Source organism: Arvicola amphibius, chromosome 3, assembly GCF_903992535.2.
Source record: "Arvicola amphibius chromosome 3, mArvAmp1.2, whole genome shotgun sequence".
Lineage (NCBI taxonomy): Eukaryota > Metazoa > Chordata > Mammalia > Rodentia > Cricetidae > Arvicola > Arvicola amphibius.
Window position 1 is genome coordinate 110,374,413 of NC_052049.1, and position 20,879 is coordinate 110,395,291.

Here is a 20,879-nt window from a genome sequence, read left to right on the forward strand (position 1 = left end):
TTTATTAATTCCATCGGGATTTTTGTTTTGAGGATGACTTTTGGCTCCTCTACCTGCCACACCACTCGTCACACATCCCTATCTCTCTCGTCCTCAGAATTGCTCCCATGCTGCTTCTCCAATAAAGCAAGATTCTCTGAGTCTAAGACCACGGTTAGTGGAATCACTCCCTCGCCTCGGCAGACACAGCATGTCATATTTAGAATTCTCTTACATCTCCTCTAGATCAAACATGGGTACATGATCATTGAGGTATACATCCAAACCACCCCTTTGGTGCAACTGGTTATAGGTGCTTCTGTCTTACCTGCAAGATTAGAAGCGACCTAAAGGCAGAGGTCATTATGTCCACCTTCTCCTTATGACCTTCTACACACCTCAGTTTAGTTTCCCAAATGAACCAAGCACACCATCCTAGCCCACTGTCTCTTATGATTAAAGTGTGATGTTTTTCCTGGTCCTAGCCAGGATCCTCCTCTCATACACTGTCGCTGTGGTACAATTATAGCACAAATGTCCACAATCCACACAAAGGCAAGCCCTGGCCAACGAATGCCCCACACTCACTTTCCTAAGAAGCCCTGTCTTGGGGCTTGCTTCTAAGGAACTTTTCTCCAACATACCGAGCAGGTTCTTCCTTTATGTCCTTCCTCTAGGTCTACTTTCACCCCTCAACACTCAGCTCACCTCTGCTCCTATGCATATTTGTCTAGGTAGAATCCATTCATCTAACAGACATCAGTGTGGCAACTACTGTGTGCCAAGCACAGTGCCAGGCTGGGGCAAGGCAAGAGCCTGTTTTCCAGCATATATCAAGGCAAGGACTTGAAGAGATAGTGAGACTGTCTGATAAAAGCATTGGCACAGGCTCAGATATGCATGGACCTCAGACTCAGCCTGGGGAACAGAATCAGTGGAGCCTGCAGAAGACAATACTCACATGGACACACAGGGGTGGGTGAGGTGAGGAGGAAGGAGCATAGCCAAAGCAAAAGCCCAGACAAGATCAAACAGCTTACTAACAATGAAAGATGATCACACTTTAGCACTGATGAAAAATCAAATGCAACTTTGGGAATAAAAGATGATCTAAAGACAGAGAGGTTGGAAGGACTTCAGTCAAGGATGACCACGTTTTTAATGTCCATCAAGCAAAGAGGCCATGACAGAAAGCCTGAACCATGGATGTCAGTCTTTAAGCGAAGGGACATTATCTAAGATCTTAACAGGAGAATTTAAATAGAACAATGAGATCAGAAAACACATTGCACATAAAATAACAAGTAGGAGATCCAGAAAGAAAGATGATCCACAGAGGAGTTCTGTTAGAAAGGGAGGAAGGGTGGGCGAGAGCTTGAGGAGTGGGCTTTGGTATAGAGTAAGCATGGGTATCAGGGAAAGACGGTAGAGAAAGAAGGCTGAAGATACTGGAGGAAGGGAAGAGGGCAGACAGGCCACACCCACAGGTTAGGGACAATGGAAAAGAGAGATGTCTGCATCTAGGCAGGGGGAGAATTGAGTCATGAAGAGACAAGATTCCTCGAGGGTGGAGGGAGGACAAAGAAGGTGGAACACAGTTTGCTTCCCAACAGTAAACTTAAAAGCGGAAGTAGGTGAGCCATATGCAAACACAGACCCCACCCCCCAGCAGATCACCAGGACCAGAGAGGCCACAGAAGCTCAGAGACACCCTGAAGGCTATAATGTTGGCCGATAAGTGCAGCTTGCTCGTCTTGTATTATGGGTTCTTTAATACCTGAAGTCACACAGGAGATACCAACCCAGGGAGGCAAAACAATGCGATTAAAGCTTGCACATGTACTGTCAAAGAGAACCTTGAAAGAAAGCATAGCCTCCGTCTCTAACCAATTCAGATCGCCCTGTCTCTATTGCCCCATGATGCTACCTGTCATAGTCCATTGCCTTGACTCTCTCTGGGAATAAGGAGTGGGAGAATAGAGACCCCAGGGAGAGGAGTTCAGATGGAAGGGAAGCAGGAAGTTGATATTGCCAAAGGGTTTGATGGATGAAGTTAAAGGTGCATCAGAAGGTGAGTAGAAGGCACAAGGATGGTAGTTATCACACATCAGTACTTCCATGCCCAGAGGGAACTGAATCCATCTCCCCTGAAGACATCAACTCCCAGGATACTTCGGACCCTTCTGTAATATACTAGCAATCTATCCATGGCATTTGACTGCTTGTGTCCGAGGATAGCTATGAACACAACCCAACCCAAAATCATAAATTTACTTAAAGCATTACAAATTGTTTTTTGGTGTTGTTATAGTTTTTGGGGTGTGTGTGTGTGTGTGTGTGTGTGTGTGTGTGTGTGCAACTAACTCAGATGTTAGTCGAACAGATGATGATGTTTTGTGACAATATCAGAGAGATGAACACACCTGCATGACCACCTCCAGGTTACTTGTAAGATGTAGATGCCGTGCTAACAATGCTACACCACGTAGTTTAGGAAAGAATGAAAAAAATCTACAGATACAGAACAGATGCAAATATGATAGACACGCGTGATGATGTTGGTGAAGCCTGTGGATGTGAGAGCTGTGGTAGGGAGCTCTGCTTTTACTGGAGATGAGATCACGTGCTAGCATTTCCATGGCGATTGCCCTCTGTGGGTTTCAGCTCACACCCCACACTCCGCTTTCACTTCAGTTCTGTCCTGGTGCTTCCCTGGCCAAGATGCTCTCAGCTCATTCTCTGCCTACTAGACAGGCTCCTCCAGGTTTAGATCTGGGCCACCTCTTCCAAGAAGCCTTCCCTGAAGTCTAAAGCAGACCAAGACAACTCCCTTTGTGCAGAACATTTTTGCATGCTTCATGATTACACTGACATTGACTGTTAGCAGGTCCATTCATCCCACTAGGCTCTTATGAAGGAAACCATGTTTAATTATTTCTGCTGGGTTTTTTTTTCATTCTTGATGCCATGTGTAACACATTCCTTGACTGAGGAAATACTTCCTATATAACCATGAGGATCTGGATTCAAATCCCAAGAACACACAGAAGCCTAAACACAGTAGTACATGTCCTTTGTCCTGTATTCCTAGGGGAGAGGAGAGGCACAGACAGGAGAATCTACAGATGCTTCCAGGCCAGCAGGCCTGGTGAGCTCAGTGAAGAATGAGAGACACTATCGCAGACAAGGTAGAATTTGAAGACCAACATCCAGACTTGTCCTATGACCTCCACAAGCATGATGTGTGGAATACACATGCTTTTACTCAAACACATGAATGTGCATGCATACACATACAGCTTTTTTAAATTTTCATCTTTTAGTACAGAGAGGGTTGTTGAACTGAACCGTACCAGAGGGAAGCCCCGAAGACTAATAAGAGGCTGAGAGAGGGTCCCCTATAGCCCAGCCTGGTCTGTACAGAGCATATTTGCTCCTAGCTTTATGTGCCTTGTTGATTTTTTCACTGCCTGCAGCACAGTTCAGTGCACACAAAGGTCAGAATCATAGAAGAATCTCATGTCTCAGAGAGTGCCTTCTATATCATCCTCCATTTCTAAGAGCACGGTAGTGGCCTGGGGCTCTAGGCTACAGTTGGTCTTGCACTTTATTTCCCATTGTCATGGTGACAGCCATTATTCTTCAGCTATGGTGACTAATAATAACATCATAGGAAAAACAAATGCAAATCACTGAATAAGCAGGTCCTGTAATGCATATTAATAATTCAAAGCAACTGCTAAATCTATCCCATGGGCTCCCAAAGTAAAAAGCCTTCGGTGAATCCCGAACTTGGCCTTCGTGTCAGGAGTTTGAAAGCTATCTGCTCTGTTCCCAGAATGGCACTTAGAAAGAAGGGTCCTGGCCAGGAGTCTTCATGACCCCTTCACCTCTGCATCTTTGAAGCTAATTTCTCTCTATCTGCCTCTGTTGTGAGTGGAATTGTGTACCCCAGAAAGCTAAACTGAGGTTGTAACTCATGCTAACTGTGGGTGTAGCCTAAACTGGGAAACACAGTCTTTAAGAACATAACCAAGATGAGATGAGGTCATGGTTGACTAAGCAGACCCCACCCACATCCAAAGATGGCTGTCCTTAAAGAGGAAATTAAAGATAGTGATAAAAAGGTACAGAGAGTCTGGTCCTTCTGTTTGTGTGTTGCTTTTCTTGGTTAATGAATAAAGAAACTGCCTTGGCCTGTTGAGAGGGCAGAACTTAGGTAGACAGGGAAGACAGAGCTGAATGCTGGGAGAAAGAAGGGTGGAGTCAGAGGGATGCCATGGATCTACTGCCATAGTCAGACATGCTGAATCTTTGCTGGTAAGCCATTGCCACGTGGCGATATACAGATTAATAGAAATGGGTTAAATTAATATGTAAGAGCCAATAAGAAGTTAGAGCTAATGGGCCAAGCAGTGATTTAATTAATACAGTTTCTGTGTGATTATTTCGGATCTGAGCTAGCTGGGCAGCTGGGATGAATAAGTGGCCTCTCTTCCTATAGCTCTCATCCATGAGTGCATTTCACAAGACCAGGGCAGGGCATGTGCCTGGAAAGTGGCCTGACTCTGTGAGGCTTAGCTCAACAATGGGAGAGAAAGAAAGGCAACACACAAAGAAAATGTGGAACTAGCTCCCCTGAAGGAGAGAGGAGGCATGACGCGTTCATGAATGTGTTGGCTAGTGGTTTTATTGTTTGTTTATTCATTTTGTTTATTGATTGTTCTGACAACTTGACACAAGCTAGACTCATCTGGGAAGAAGGAACCTTGGGTGGAAAAATGCCTCCATCAGATTGTCTGTAGGCAAGTCTGTGGGACTTTTTCTTCATTCATGATTGACGTGGGAGGACCCAGACCACTGGAGGCAGGGCTGCCCCTAGGCTGGTGGCCCTGGCTTATATAAAACAAAGCAAGCTAAGCAAGGCAGTGAGCAGTGTTCCTTCATGGACCCTTCAGTTCCTGCCTTGGCTTCCTCTGATGACAGACTGTTGCCTGTAAACCAAATCGACCTTTGTTCCCCCAAGTTGCTTTTGGTCACCTCACTTATCACAGCATTTATCTTACCAGTAGTAAGAAAATGAAAACAACAAGAATCCAATGAGCTATCTGTGCAAATTGCTAGGAAGAGGTTAAAAGAAAACCTGTACAACCTCAGATATCTACACCTTCATGCAAGGCAAGGCAGAAGCAGTAAAGTAGGTTGGCAAGGCTTATCAGCAGGCAAATATATTTTAGAGGGGAAACAATCCAACAACCTTGAAAGGCAAAAAAAGAAGTGGAAGGGTATAGTGAATATCAAGGAGGTAATTAGCTGCATGAAAATTTATAAACCTAAGGGTAGAAATGTATCAGAGAAGGTGAAGGGAGGAGAGGGCAAAAGTGAGGTAATAGCACAGTGAGCGACACCTTCGTTTTGCCTCTGATGGGATGGACTGAAGGTTCCACAATGAGGCGCTTCAACTGTCGAGTCATCTGCTAGGAATTTTGAGCTCAAGGCTGGGGAAGTGGCTTATACACAAACAAATTCCCAGAAGCTACATTAAAGCCAGACTTGCTGGCACATGCCTGCAAACCCCAGCATTGGGAAAAGACCAGAGAATCCAAGAGTCGTGTTGGCAAGCTAATCTAGCCAGTTACTGAGCTCCAGGCTCACTAACAGTTGAGAGATCCAATCTTAAAAAGTAATAATTAGGGTTGGAGAGATGGCTCACTGGTGAAGAACTCTGGCTGTTCTTCCAGAGGTCCTAGGTTTAATTCCCAGCATCCACATAGTGGCTCACAACTGTATGTTTTAGGAGAGATCGAATCATTGTCTTCTCTTGGCCTCTGTGGGCACCAGGCACATGTGTGATGTACATACATACATACATACATACATACATACATACATACATACAGGCAAAATTCCCATACATTTAAAATAAAATTAAAAAAATACATGGTGATCAATAAAGGGAGATCCTAATGTTGACCTCTGGCTTACAAACACAGACGTAAATACACACACACACACACACACACACACACACACACGGAGAGGTATGGATACCTGTACACACACACAGAAAAGCAGTCTAATCTGGCTAAGAGACAAACACCTGGCATATTCCTCACTAGCCTCATTGGCCCATTTAATAGCTCAGACTGCTAAAGAAATGACCAGAAGAAGAATGAAACACACAGGAACCCTAAAAGAAGAGGGTCATGATGTCACCTCAATAATTTACTTGACAAGTGTCACTGTGCATGGGGCACAATTCCAATCCATAGTGAGACTCTTCGCCAGAAACAAGACGAAAACACTCTAACGCTACACTAAGGCTGCTGCCTCAAATGCCAAGAAGGAAGCTTATCCAATAAATGTAAAAGGCAGGCAGTTCTGGAAGCTGTACCCTCTCTATGTCAAAGCTAAGTGAACCCCCAGGAGGAAGAAAACCAGGAGGACCTCTCGGATAATAGTAGCCCATTGTGTTTTGCTTAGTTCACTTTCTTCCAACATTTCAAAAAGAAAACCTACAATATGTAAAGAGGTCCCTTTGGAGATGGTGGGTTGTGACGCAAACCTGTGAGGAGAAGGTTCATCTGCTAAATCAGTACCTGTAAAACAGCCCATAGTGTACCCTACCAGGCAAGCTGGCTGGTAGTCAGCATCTAAGCATCAGACTCAGATAAGACAGTGGAGCAGGGACGGCTTCTCTGCCTGCGGGGCCTGTTGTCTACTTGCTGTCCAAGGAACTCACGGGACTCATTGGTCCTACTGCTCCCATCATTATGGCTCAAGAAGGCTTCGTGGATGAGAGGGTTGTAAGAGTAGGAGGGCCCCAAAGCCCTGGTGAGTAAAGATAGCATAAGGGACCCCCAAATGCTCCAGATGTGTGGGCAAGACTCTGGAACTCAGATGCTGTGGCAGCCAACAAGGAGAATGAGAGAGGTCAGTGAGGCCAGAGCAGGCAGATGACAGGTTAGTCTCAGAGAAGGGGATGACAAATGAGGACACTAGTGCCACTGAGAGAAGCACAGCCTGCGCCAGGCATGCAGTTTCTTGCAGATCAACTAGAAGGTCATGGGATTGCCCTAGGTTGCACAGTGGTTATCGACATTAGATTTGAACCTAGATCTTTAATCTTGATGCATCCATCTATGATCTAAGGTCCATTGCTAGCCCTTCCTCTGCCTGTGACTTGAGCAATCCTTTGCTCCCTAATCCCCCAAGGCCTCCCTCTAATAGCACACTATGATTGCCTTTGGATGCTGGACCACCATGGCTCAGCAGCATCCAGCTGGAGCAGGACACTGTCTCCATAAGTGGTGAATTCATTCCAGAGGTTGGTCTTTGACTACTCACCAGCACAGTGTGCTTGTAAGCCCGGTGAATCACAATGCTGTAGCCAAACACGCTCACATCCACCTGCTTCACCCACAAGGCCAGGGATGGGTCCCGATCCTCATTCTTGGCTGTTACAACGAACTTGGGGAAAGAGTCTGAGATTGATCTGCTTCCTGTGGTGCAGAGGATGAGAGGGCAGCTGGTCTGAAAGTCAAAGGGATAGCCATCAAAGGTGAGGTAGTGGCCATAACCGGAGACGATGCACGAAGCATCGGTGCGGGGCTGGCAGAAGTATAAGCCACTCTCTTCCATGCAGTATTCATCGTCTCTGCAGGGAATGGTCTCACAGTGGACGCTGTTGTCTGTGCCATTGCAGTAGCAGAAGATCTGGCAGTCCTGGTCCACCCAGAAGGTCTCATTGGTGGCAAGTTGATGCCCTTCAAAGTTGCAGCCGCACTCACTCCGGGTCACACACTGGCTGCCCTGCAGGGCATAGCCTTCATCACATTGGCATCCCTCCGAGCAGCTCTCCACACAGATGGGGCCCAGGGCCAGGGTCTCACAGGTCTCTGTACACGTCATACACTCCTCAAAATGACTGTTCTCTGGGCAGTCTAGAGCTGAGGGTGGTCAAAGAGAAGACGAGTTGGAGAATTGAACAGAGGGTAGAGACAGAAGTATGCTGTCATGTGCACTTCTTTTGCAAAACTACATGTGTGCAATCACATGCGGGTTCATATTTGTGGAGGACATTGAGCTCTATGAAGTTGTATGATGAAATACCGTCATCCTGCTTGGCACGATCAAGGGCCAAAGGACACTCACAGGCTTCAACTGTGTATTTGACCTTCTATGTAAAAGATTCTTTGTCTATGAACCGGTACTGAACACCTGCTACATGTAGCCCTTTTGTGAGTCTCATCTCAATCACATGGATTAGGAAAAGTTTTTTTTAATCACTATTCTATAGGTGAGGATAGGGGACGCCAATGATGTAGCTTATCTACCCGATGAGAACCAGGCAGGAGTTCAAACAGTGTCTTGGCTTAGATTCTGAAGACAGTGTGCGATGTGCTACACAGCCACTTGCTCTGTGGCCATAGAGACCTCTCTCAGCCCTGACTTGTGAATATCTCTGAGCTCCAGTTTCTCTTTTGTGGTGGGTATTGTTCAACAATAGCCATATGTACCTGGTAGGATTGTTCTGAGGATTAATAATTTAATATGCTGAGTACAAACTAGAGTATCAATAAACAGCACGAACCCCCCTCCAAACCCCGGGCCATCTTTCTCTTAAACATTTTGCCTTGGTCTGATGCCTTTCCTTTGTCTTTTATTTCTCTGTATCTGACAGCCCGTGGTCTCCTTCCCCCCCTCTCCCTGCTCTGTAGGCAGTGATCTGTCTGCCTCTTCTCACACCGTCCTCTGCCAGGATATCCCCTACAAAGCTACGTCTCATGACTCTTCTACACTTCTTTTCAAATCACACTTTCTCCCAGCAGCCTTCCTTGTTAGATCAAGGCTCTGTCATAGAGGAGCACGTGCGACTCTCTGTGAGGTTCTGGGTTAGCACCCCACTTCTCTCCACGCCTTGGCTGGTGACAATTTGACAGGAGCAGGGACAGAATCCAACAGCACAGGAGAAATCCGCCTACAAGTCTGTGTAGTCTAAAGAGCTACCAAGGTCCCCACCCCTCCAGGAAAACAAGATCTTGTTCACAGAACTTTCTTTGGCTCTTAGACCTGCAATCCTTCCTTGCCAATGTCTTATGATCCAAGGACATGAAGGACACTACAGAGAAATAAATTACATGGACGTAATAGTTCTGCCCATGAGGACCAACTCAATCGTTCTGCACTGTGGACTGAAAGCCCATCTTTTTTTTTTTTCCTCTAGGCTAAAGGACTCTCTCCATTTCCATTGACTACAAAACCATACGGCTTTGGAGTTGAAGGCTAGTTCAACACTGATTATATATGTCTGGATAGAGGGATTTTCACACTTGTCTCTAAATTATGAATGCTATAGCACTGACTGCAGGTTTATGGGGAAAGCAAATAACATGACTTATTTAAATGGCTGTTGCTTATGACTTATTGTGTTGTCTGAATTTGTCTGAAAGTCTGGAACATAGAGATGCGGAGTAATAAAACTCTCCCCTGCCCCTGAAATCACTCTGGGAAATGACTAAATTGGGGATCTGGCTCTGCCAACAAGAGGCTGGTTAAAAAGTAGCCAAATACGGATAGCATGGTAGTCTCTTTACAAGTTCAAAGAAGACGCTATTCCTTGTCTATAGCTGTCATTCAACCCATTTTTTTAGGACCCAGTCATAACAAGCCCTCGCTATTCAGACAGCTGGCTGATCAAGTATGCACACTTTGGTTATTCTCAACAGATTCAAATGAGCCAACCTAGTGGATGGACCAGGTGTAAGCCTGGCTCTTTTCCCAAAGAAACTATTCTCCATGTGGCCACCTCTGCCCAAAACCCCCTTTAACAAGTGATAACAAAAACCACCTCCACTCCATTGGCCTGGATGAGGCTTGGTGACATGTCTCTCTCAGCAGTCCTCACAGCCAGGCCAGGCTAAACTGAGTGCCACAAAAATGTACTCCATACAGTACAAACCAACTCATAAGCACTCCCTGCCAGGCAGGAGCTAGTTATCTAAAAGGATGACCTGGCAGCAGCATAGATCTAGGATGGGGGATCTTGGCAAACCCACACCATGTGTGAAATCCAGCCAGAAAGCTGGGCGTGAGAACAGGGGCAAAGGCCATGCTAGAGAGGCAGGAGAAAGGAGGTGTGTGGAAGAGCAGATCAGAGGGGCTTTTGGGAAGAATTTCAAGATCCCACCAGGTAGAGCAGTCAGCAGGAACATAGTGGCTTTCCTGCTGAAGGAGACTTTGCAAAGAGTTTGGCTTCAAGACTCATGGCATCTGCTGCTAGTCCCTCCTGAACAAAGCTAAGGCTCATCAGGAATGTACTTGTGCAAGTTGAAAGTCACCAGGTCTGCCACATACTTATTGGATTTCTGAAGTTCATAAATTAGAGGTTTAAAGGTGTGCACATGCGTGCGTCTGTGTGCGTGTGTGATTTTGTGTGTGTGTGTGTGCGTGTGTGTGTGTGTGTGTGTGTGTTTCTGTTTAACTCTGCTGAAAGAGCCTATAGCAAAGCAAAGATACTCTCAAGAGCACTGGGTAACTAATACCAGGTGTTTGTCTCATCACACCCCTCACTGAAAGGAAGTAGAGCCCCTTGATATAAAGGCTGAGTGTGGCCCAGGGAGGAGAGAATGGAGAGATAAATGTGAGTCTTTTGTTTGATCGGAAAATAAGACAGAGCTAAAAAGCACAACAGAGGTATAACAAAGAACAGGAGTCAGTTTGAAGGTTCCCACAGGCCAAACATGAAACAATTTTAACATCAAAATACTTTCTAAATGTAATATGAAATATAAGACCTTAAAAGAACCACCCCAGAATCCATGTCTATATTGTTGAGACAAGGTGACATAGACAAGAGGTCTGAGTAGATGGGTAGATCAACTGAGGGAGAGATGGGAGAGATGGGAAGGCTCTTGCACTGGGATGGCGATTTCTGACAGGTAACCTAGGGAAGACGATGCTCGACCTGGAACTGTACAGTTGGTAATCACGGTGCAAATGTATGACACAGCCAGCATCGACCATAGATGCGGAACCAGGGCAGAGATTTTGACGGACAGCAACAATGGACAATGTCAAAAACTCTCCCCACACTTTGCTTTTTTGGTTGCAAGAGAAAACTCATGGGAATCTACAGAGAAGCCATTCTACCATAACGTGACTGGGACATAGCAGGCACCTCACCCACAAGGGGGCAGGCTGGATCTAGCCTGGGTCTGCTGGTAGAGCTGAGTGGTACACAGCTGGGGTTCACATGAGTCTAAATGAGAAGCAATTCTATTTTAAAGGACACAGAAAGCTAAGGGATTGTTCATATCGTATTACAGGACACATTATAGGGCTAAAGAAACATGTTTTAAGATATGAACCTAGACAAGATCTGTGCAGAGGGGAAAAGCATAAAAGGTGTTACTGAGTCAGGTGACAAGACTGGAATACGGATGTTAAGTTGTTCTATCTACATTAGATTTCCTCAAGTAGATAACCACACCACAGTTATGCAAGCTTCTGTCCTAAGTCTCGGGGAGTAACTACGGAAAAACTAGCAAGGATGGGTGACTGGGTGGGATCTCAAAGGCCACCCAAAGTTAAAGGTTTGGTCCCCAGCAAGGTCTTTGGAACATTAGGGGTGTGCCTTGAAATGGAGAGTAGGAATCCTCTCCCTCCCCTTCCTACAGTGAACATGTTTTCTTCCCCAGATGCACCCCACCAGGCTGCACCCTCACTGCAGGTCCCAAAGCAATAGGATCAATAGAGCCCATCAGCCCTTGAGCTGAACTATGAGCCAAAAATAATGTTCTCTCTTTGTAGGCTGATTACCCTTGGGCATTTTGTTACAGTTCCAGAAGGTTGAAGAAAGGACATGATGTGTGCAAATTACTCTGGGGGGGGGGCAGATGGGGGAAGGAAACAAAAGGGATAGACTGTACGCAACAGGTTTAGTCTGGGTAATAAGTACATAGGGATACTCACAACGTTTGTGTAACTTTGAAACTATTTTTAATTTTTTAAAAAATGATCACACTTAGAGTAGATCATGCCAGAAAGATACACAGACCTAGAAGTTGGCATCTTCACAGTTTAGGTTTTGGTTTAGGGCCAGTCTTTAGCAGGAGAGAGCAATGTGTAGAAGCCCTGGCCATGCCATTCTTACTGCCCTGCATGGGTTCCACCCTCTCAGCCCCTCCCCTTCTGCTTCGTCTGATAAGCTGGGTGTTGGGTATCTTGTCTGCTCAGGAGTGGTTCTAATGACTACTAGTATCACCACTGCCTGGCTGAGAGGGATCACATACTCTGGGGACAAAATGAAGAGCCAGGTACACGGGACTGTCTTAATAGCCATTGTCAGGTTTGCCCCAGGGAGAAACACTGATCTCCAACACCCTGAAAAGCTTCCCAGTTGATTGTGCCTTACCAAAATGAATGGGACTCTTCTTTGCTCAAGGTGAAGGCACCCATGGAGCCATCACCAAGATGTCTGATTTTTTAACACAGTGTCTGTGCTCTCTGTAGATAAAACCACCAGACAATGGGATGGCTAACTGCTCTACAATGCAAAGATGCTGTGTGTTGAGAAAGGAAAAGAAGGGACTTAGGAGGACACGACGTTGATGAAGTACCCACTGCACAAACATGAAGATCCCCAGCATCTATAGAAAACCTCAGCACTGAGAAGTGGAACCCTGGAGCTCTCTACTCAGTGAGTCTAGCTAGTCAGTGAACGTTAGATTCAGTAAGAGACACTGTCTCAAAAGATAAGGCTGGAGTGGCTGAAGAGGTGGGTCAACAATTAAGAGCAGGCAGAGGACCTGAGTTTGGGAACCAGTACCCATACTGGGATGCTCACAATGGTCTATAATTCTAGCCCCAAGGCATTGGATGTTTTCTGGCTTCCAATGTGCACAAACACGCGCGCACACACACACACACACACACACACACACACACACACACACACTTTAAAACTCTAACTCTTCAACCAAAAAAAGTAAGGTGGAAAGGAATAGTGGAAGATATCAGTGTCAATCTCTAGCCTCTACACATACACATGTACATGTGTACATGCACACATATAAACCATACACACAGACACACACACACGAAAATAAAGTTGAGAAACAGTCTAGTTTGGGGTAATGGGATCAAAGACAGGTCATCAGACTCCCCTTGAGCTCGGTCCCACTAAGAAGTCCTGACTAGGAAACCATGGTAGAGGATGCATCCCCAGCCTTAGCCTCCCCATGGTGCAGCCCTAACTTACGGCAGAAATCATAGGTCCTCCAGGGGCCCACCTCCACATCTGCATTCTTGCAAGCACTGGCATAGCGGGCCACAGAATCACACAGCTCCGACTCATTGCCTCCACTCTGGCACAGGCGGAAGAGGCAGGTGCGGTAGTAGGCAGTGACGTTGACCACCCCGTGACACTCTAGGAAGGAGCTGTTGGAGGGGTCGTTGATGATACCGCACCGGGAGCGGCCCCGGTAGAACTTGAGCAGCTCCGAGTCATTGTTGCAGGCCTTCAGCAGGTCCCCACACTCGCCATTACAAATTTCCTCAAAGGTCGTCCAGCTTTCCAAGAACACTGCCAGGTTGTCTGTACACTTGCCATTAGGGAGGCAGAACTCGTCGCTAGCATTGGCGTTGAAGAAGCCACACAGGCCCCCAGTACAGTTGAAGTACACGGTAGACAGCCGGATGTACAACAGGCCCACATCGGAGTACTGGACTGACACCACGCCTTTGGACTCCACGGTCGTGCTGTTTTTGTTTCGATGAATCTCCAGCCTCCCCGAAGGATGGAAGAAGGGTAATTCCACATCTTGACCATTGAGCTGAAAAAATCAAAAGTGCTACTATCAGTGACGGGGACCCACGAAGGACCCACTGCCTCTGAGGCTGGGAAAGAGCCAGCTCTGTGCCGGGACAAGCTCTGTGAAAACACCACGGAGCTGATGCTGTGTGGAAACTGGACACAGAGCCCAACTGTCTGTTCGTAGGCTTGTTTCTTTCTTCTGAAATCCCCGTTCTCTCATTACCTTAGTGTGCCCCAGACCTTAAGCTGGTCCCACACAAACACACTGAGTGAAACCGTCTTGAGAAACTGCATTCCTCGTGCAGCAATTCCCCTTCCGGCACTGGTTCCCAGACAGCCCCCTTTCTCCATACATTTCTGCTTCCTTCTTTTGCCATCAGATTTTAATTTTTCTTGTGCCCCAGACCACTGGAGCACATGGAGGAGAGCTAATGTCTAGATGTCCATTCATCTGTTCCTGCTATTCCTTCACTAGGCTAATCTCTGTCAATTCACTAGTGGGGCTTTTCCCTCTGTGGACAATGGGTCTTGCCATCCCCCTAGGCTGTGTGATGCTGATGTCTGTTTTCAGAATGTCACTCAGATCACCTTCGACCAAAAGGAGCGAGAATCCTTTTCTGGCGTTACCTCACCTCAGCCAAGTCAACTGTGGGACCCTCACGTAGCCCCTCGGCACCTTCTACCGAATCAAGCATTGCCCAAGATTCCTTCCAGAACCAATGAGCCTGGAGTCCTGATCATGGCTACATTAGCCCATGCCAGAGGGCAGGCACCCCAAGGAATCTTTCCTTGCCTTCAATATTGAGAACTACCTTCTACATGCAGAAGGGACATTACAGCATGCAGAACACAGATGACAACACCCGGCCTACCTGCACTTACTTCCCATTTTGAAGTGTGTCCCAAAAGGACGTGTCTTAACCTTTCTGTGCCTTGGTTTTGACAGCCATATGATAAAGGTAACACTATAAACTACTTCATGAAAAAGGCTTAGAAAAGTCCTTGGCACACAGCCTTCTGTGGAGATTTGTACTTATCATAGAGAGGGACTTGTACTCTCCAATTCAGAAAAGTCCAACCTGGCTCCATTTCTCCACCTTCTAAAATCTCCTTTGGGGTCAATCATTTTAAAAGTGCCACCATATGGGAGCCATGTTCATTTTAGAATCCACTCACAGCCAGAGGAAGAAAGCCAAACTGGATGAAAAGAACAAGTTCCATCACTCCATCCAAAGACCCTCGAAGGACGCAAGGAATCTTACCTTGACTTCCAAAGCCCCGACTCCTCCTATCTTGACCTCTTGGTCAGCCACAAGGATCCGAAGACCCCGGAGCCAACCAGGCCCGGCGTCAGGCTTCTTCTTGTTGATGTCAATTTCCAAGTACTCAGGACGCTCGGGGCAGGTCTTGAGCAGTGTGTAAGAGAACTCCGATGGGAACGCGTAGGCGGCACCATCAAATGTATGCAGCACCTGGTTCTGGCTGAGCAGGCACACAGTCTCCCGCTTGGGGAAGCAGCCCTGGTAGCCATCCTCCACAGCACACACCTCCCCACTCCGGCAGGTCTTGTTGAAGCAATAGACATCCCCTCCCTCCTCGCATAAGCACTGCACCGTGCAGTTGGCCGTGGCCCAGAAGAACTCCCCCATGGTATAGTAGTGGCCGTCGAAGTCACAGCCACACTTGTGCAATGGGACACACTGACTGGTGCTGAGAACAAAGCCCTCGTTGCACTCACAACCTTCCGTGCACGGGGTGGCACAGTTCTGAGAGGCCGTCAGGTCCGAGCAGGTGTCAGGACAACTACTGGTGCAAACAGAATAATGGCTGAAGCTTGGGCACCGCACGGTGGACACTGTGCGGAGAAAGGAAGACAGCTCAGTCATAGGTGAGTAGACCCAAAGCCAACCAGTACAGGGGCTGGGAGAAAACATAAGTGCTCCTCCCAGATCACCCAGGCCCCGGAGTGAGGGTCGGGTGGCCGCTCACTGAGGAAGAGACGGAAGGGGGACACCTGTAAGCATTGACACAATTGATTTCTCTATATGCTGGGGCTGTGAGGTTTTACCTGAACACAAACCCACTGAATTTCACCTTGAAGTTGTCTGCCCCTGCTAACTTAGCCCTATTCCTCAATCAAGGGTTATCCCTCAGTGATCTACAGTCATGAAGATGTTTTCCAATCCTCCACCAAGGACACAGGAGATGCCTTGATTTTAAAGAGCATGGCCCATTCTTAGGAGGAAATAAAACTTTCAGGAGAAATGAAAATTGTGCCCGTTAGAGCAGCAATTTGAGGACATGAAATTTCAAACAAGAAGGCACTTAAAATATCGGAGTGTGACCGAGGCAGACTGTGGAAATGAATTGCTGGGACATTAAAAATGAGAAAGGAGCTGAGCAGTCTGCAGAGATTGTGTGCCTGTTCCTCCGGGAGGCTTGCTGGGAGCGAGCTGCTGCCTTCCGAGGCCCGTTCGTGCCTTAGAAGCTTGCGTCTCTTATTTAAAAGCGTTCAAGTCTACATAAATGTTTGAATCTAGTTGAATCCAGCAGGCATAAGTCTAGCAAACAAGCTCTGAATTAAATATAATTCATCCAAGTAAGGTGGGGGGGGGGTGAATATAAGACAAGCACCAGACCACTAGGAAAAATATACAGCCGTTATTTATAAAAATTTACTTGGGCAATTTGGATGCTCTTGGATTATATAAGGCTCAAAGAGAAGCCATATTCAGCTTGAATGTGAATTATGAGATGGCTCCTCTGAGTAAAATGGAGGCTGGTCAGTCATTCACACAGCAGGAAAGATGCACTGTCTCTCGGTAGTGTGACCAATATACTGAGATTCGGATCTGACAGACAATGATTTATGTGGCTCCAACTCACGCTTGTGGAGGGAAGCTCCGTTTAGCCTTGGAATTCAGAGAAACTTAAATCTCACCTCCACACACAGCCTCTCAAAGGCATGGACAGCCACTGCCCATTTACTCATGTGAAGGGAGCCAGGGCCCAGGAAGGAGACAAGTTATTATTGTGCTTTTATGCTTGTATATAAGTAGGAAAGGGGAGATTTAACTGGGATGGGGAGGTGGAGAGGATCAGCTGACAGCTAAGCAGTATGGGAACATGTCATCCAGAAGCCTATTGTAAAATGACCTGGATATGCACATGCTTTTAATCCTCGCACTTGAGAGGCAGAGGCAGGCAGATCTCTGAGTTTGAGGCCAGCCTGGTCTACAGAGCAAGTTCCAAGATAGCCAGGGCTACAGGAAGAAACCCTGTCTTGAAAAACAAAAGCAAAACAAAAAACCCAGCAAACAAACAAACAAACAAAAAGTCCTGGATACCCCTAGCAGTCCGGGTGCCTCCTGACTCCTGGCAAGAAAGGGGCTTCCATATTGATGTATTCTCTGTCTATGGCCCTTTCTCTGACCAGGTCAGATGGGATGCTGCAGAACGAACCGCACAAACTCTGAAGGCCCTAGAAGTGGGGACCTAAGCTAAAGCGTTAAAGAGCCCTGGCGGAAGCCTCCACCAGGGAGGGAAGCCACGCCCCCATGAGGGCTCTGTCCCCTAAGCTACCTTCTGCCCTTCCTCAACAGGCCAACTGCGGAAGCTCTCTTCCCTGGCTCAGCTCTGGGCTGTCATCCCCCCTATGGGGTTTCCTCCAGCCATGCATTTTCTGTCATTCATTTCCTGTTTCTATATGCCTTATGTTCATCGATGCTACCTTATTTCTTGTTTCTGACAGTGGGAGCAAAGATCTCTTCACTGTTCATTCTGTACAATTTTGATATTTCAATACCACCCTCACTCTCAGCCCTCCAGACAGGATCTGGAGGAGCCCTGACATCCAATCCCTGTCCCTGGAATGGGGGGCATCTTTCATAGGACAGCACACCAGCTTACCACACCCAGTTTGGATTCTCCAGTCTCCGATTGGGATGCCCAGGGCTTGACACACCAAGGCGTAGGCCTGAATGGCTTGGCAGAGGAGCGTGCCGTTGTCCCTCACGCTGCACAAGTCATACACACAGCTGTGCACGAAAGCCGTGGCATCCACAACAGTGCCACACTCCCACAGGGGACCGTCAGTCTTGTTGAGGAAGCCACAGTAGTCAGAACCAAAGTAGAGAGCCTCTGTGGCTGCATCGCACTGGGTACAATTGTCCACACAACCGGAGCCACACTTCCAGTCGGCATGGTAGACACGCCAGCTCTCTCCCAGGTCCAGCACTGACATGGCGGGCCTGCCATCCGGGCGGAGGAAGTCATCCAGTGGGTTTTTATTGTAGTTCCCACAGAGCCCACAGGTGGAGTTTATGTAAGAGCCTGGGATGGAAATGGAGGCGTAGTGCTGGCCGTCAAACGTCACTAAGAGCCCAAAATCTGTTTCCACGGCAGTAGACATGCCACTCTGGTAGATTTTCACTGCCCCCAACTCTAAGGTGACAGGCAAAGAAGTCACCAGGTCATTAACCTGCCAACAGTAACAGTAGAAGGCAGGTGAGCAGGTGGCCATGCATGCGCTCCAGCACAGGTTGGCAAGGGATGGCAGGGCGACTTTAGGAAAGAATAGTCACCCCAAATTTCCAGGCTTCTCTGGTCTTATCTCTTACTGTGGCTAATATCTGGGTGCAGGGGGGATTATTTAGGAAATGGTGAGCTCTGGGCCGGAAGGCACTGGCCATTTGAGCCCAATAACTCTGACAGTTCTAGTGCCATCGTGCATGCCTCTGGGGACTGGCTGGCTGGCACCCTTCTCACCCAGCTCTAGCCTGACTTCAAGCTTTTGCCTAAGAGGTACACCACTTTGATTTCCCTTTTTTATTTCTCTAAAGTTCCATTAAGTCCGAAGTATCACATGTGTTTTACATGACCCCCTCACTGCCCTTTGTACCCACTGGCCCTCTTGCTAGATGTTATGTGGTGGTGCCAACTTTGGAATACTGTTAATCGTAGAGGTCACCTTAGGGCCTCACTCTAAGCATGATGCACTGTGGTTTCCTGATTTCTGAACTACACTCAACATCAACAAGTCTGAATACTTGCTAAGTACCACACACTATGCCAGGATCCGAGAAGCACAGGGTTAAAGAAATAATATTCACCCTCGTTCCTCAAGGCGCTCTGCGCCTAGTGGAGAAGAGGAGCACAAACAGATATTTATAGTAGTCAGTTTTAAATATGAATCAATGGGTGCGATGGGAGAACAGAGTGAACACTTAACCCAGCCTTGGGGACTCATACAAGGTTTTTAGAGGCTGTTAAATCTGCGTTGAGTTTTTAGAGATAAACTCAAGTTGCCAGATTAAAAACCCTGGGGTGGGTGTTGAGCCGAGAATTCCAAGACAAAAGAATAAAGGCAGGGGATTAGAGGTAACTGTGTCGGGTGGGAAGAGTCATGGGATGCTGAGGATTGCTGAGGAAATCAGGAGCCAGAGAGGAAGCTGAAGACACAGACCAAGTCCTGGGGCTGCTCTGATGTCAAGCAGTGTTCTAAGACTTTAGAGTCGCCAAGTGAATTGATCAAAATTCCCTACCTTGTGTAACCTAGCATTTAGCAAGGGAGACTAACCACCGGCAAAATGAAGGTGTACAGCTCTAATGATGTGTGAATGAGGATTACAGATCCCACTGTTCAGAAGGAAGTTTTATAGCTGTAAGTGAATGGTCAGGGCACAGCTCCATGGGAAGATGACATCTGAGAGAGGAAGAAGCCTTGGAGTGAGCTGTCACAGGGAGAGACCAGCAGGACCTCAGATGGGGGTGCTCTGGGTCCTATAGCCATTAGGGTGTCCATGTGGTTGAGCTGAGCAAGCAGTGGCAGGCAATGGTAGCTGATGTCAGGCAGGGTAACAGCCAGAACAAGACAGGGCTTTGGTTTTAGCTCTGAGCAAAATGTTGAGCCAAGTAGGTGTTTAAAGCAAAGGATCGGAAGGGATCTGACTTCCACTTTGAAAGAACCACTCTGGCTCCCATGTTGAGAACAGACCTTTGAAGGGCCTTTAAAAACAAGACAACACAAATAGACCTGAATTTCTACTCAGTAGGGAGCGAGCCCCTGAAGGGTCGTAAACAAAGAAATAACACAGGAGGTTTGCATTTCAGGAAGCTGATCCTGGCTGGCAGGAAGTGCTTGATGAACCAAACCAAGATGAGCATCAAGGAGCCGAGACAGCAGCTGCCAGGGCCCAAGAGAAGACAGGAGTGAAAGCAAAAACCGGACACAAAGTGGGAGGCACAAGCTGCGCACCCAACTCGATTGTCCCTCACAGTCCCTCCTGTGGTTGATTCAGAACTGGGGGAAGAACCAAGAGTGAATCTTCATTATCTAGAAAATACGAACAGGTGGTTTGAAATGCTGCTAACAGAGAGTCAAACTTTACCTCCACACTTACTGTGCCTGGCTTCTGAAGCTGTTCCTGTCGAAGACCTGGGGTGGAATAATTAGTCAGGGTCCTTGGTGGGCTTGACTTTAAATGCACTTCAGCTTCCCAGGCTGACCTAGATTCACGCTGGTTTCCGTCATATAGAAACACATGGATGGGAGCCTGACCTTCCATTTGGTCAGTACGTTCCCAGTTGGAAATGAGTTGGTAAACTGCCTAGGTGTTGCACCCAAGGTTTGCTGAAGTAAACACCTCGGGTATTCTCTGAGACTGGAAGCAGACCCTCAGCAGAATTACCCTTAATGGTCTACTCACACTGACGTCGGCTCTGACCAGTCTGTACCTCAAAATTCTGATAACTTCTGCCCAGTTTAACTCAGTTTTAAAGCCACAACTACATTTTTAGGAATTTGTCATAGTGGCACCCCACTCCTGGTACCAGTGTTCTGTCTTAACCTGCTTGAGTTGTAATGAAATATTTATAAACCACAGAATATTTCAAGAAGCCTGGAAATTCAGGATAGGAATGCCCACAGGTTAGTGTTGTAAGGGCTTTTTGGTTCGTTTTCTGGTTCGTAGATATGTATTCATGTGATAGAAAGTACAAATTGGCTTTCTATGGCCTTCTATAGGGCACTAATCATTACCTAATTATTTCCCCCATCACATCTTCTAATACTACCTTCAGGAGA

The 20,879-nt window shown here is 47.0% G+C and overlaps 1 protein-coding gene across 1 annotated transcript in view; it reads right to left on the bottom strand.

Annotated features, from left to right (window-relative positions):
- Tecta (tectorin alpha) overlaps positions 1 to 20,879 on the bottom strand; it is a 71,557-nt gene that overhangs the window by 30,230 nt on the left and 20,448 nt on the right. The window contains exons 9-12 of the mRNA XM_038322198.1: positions 17,705 to 18,275; positions 15,058 to 15,650; positions 13,241 to 13,814; positions 7,327 to 7,928 (exon numbers count right to left, since the gene is read on the bottom strand). Coding sequence (XP_038178126.1) covers positions 7,327 to 7,928; positions 13,241 to 13,814; positions 15,058 to 15,650; positions 17,705 to 18,275 — 2,340 coding nt within the window. The remainder of the gene's footprint in view (positions 1 to 7,326; positions 7,929 to 13,240; positions 13,815 to 15,057; positions 15,651 to 17,704; positions 18,276 to 20,879) is intronic.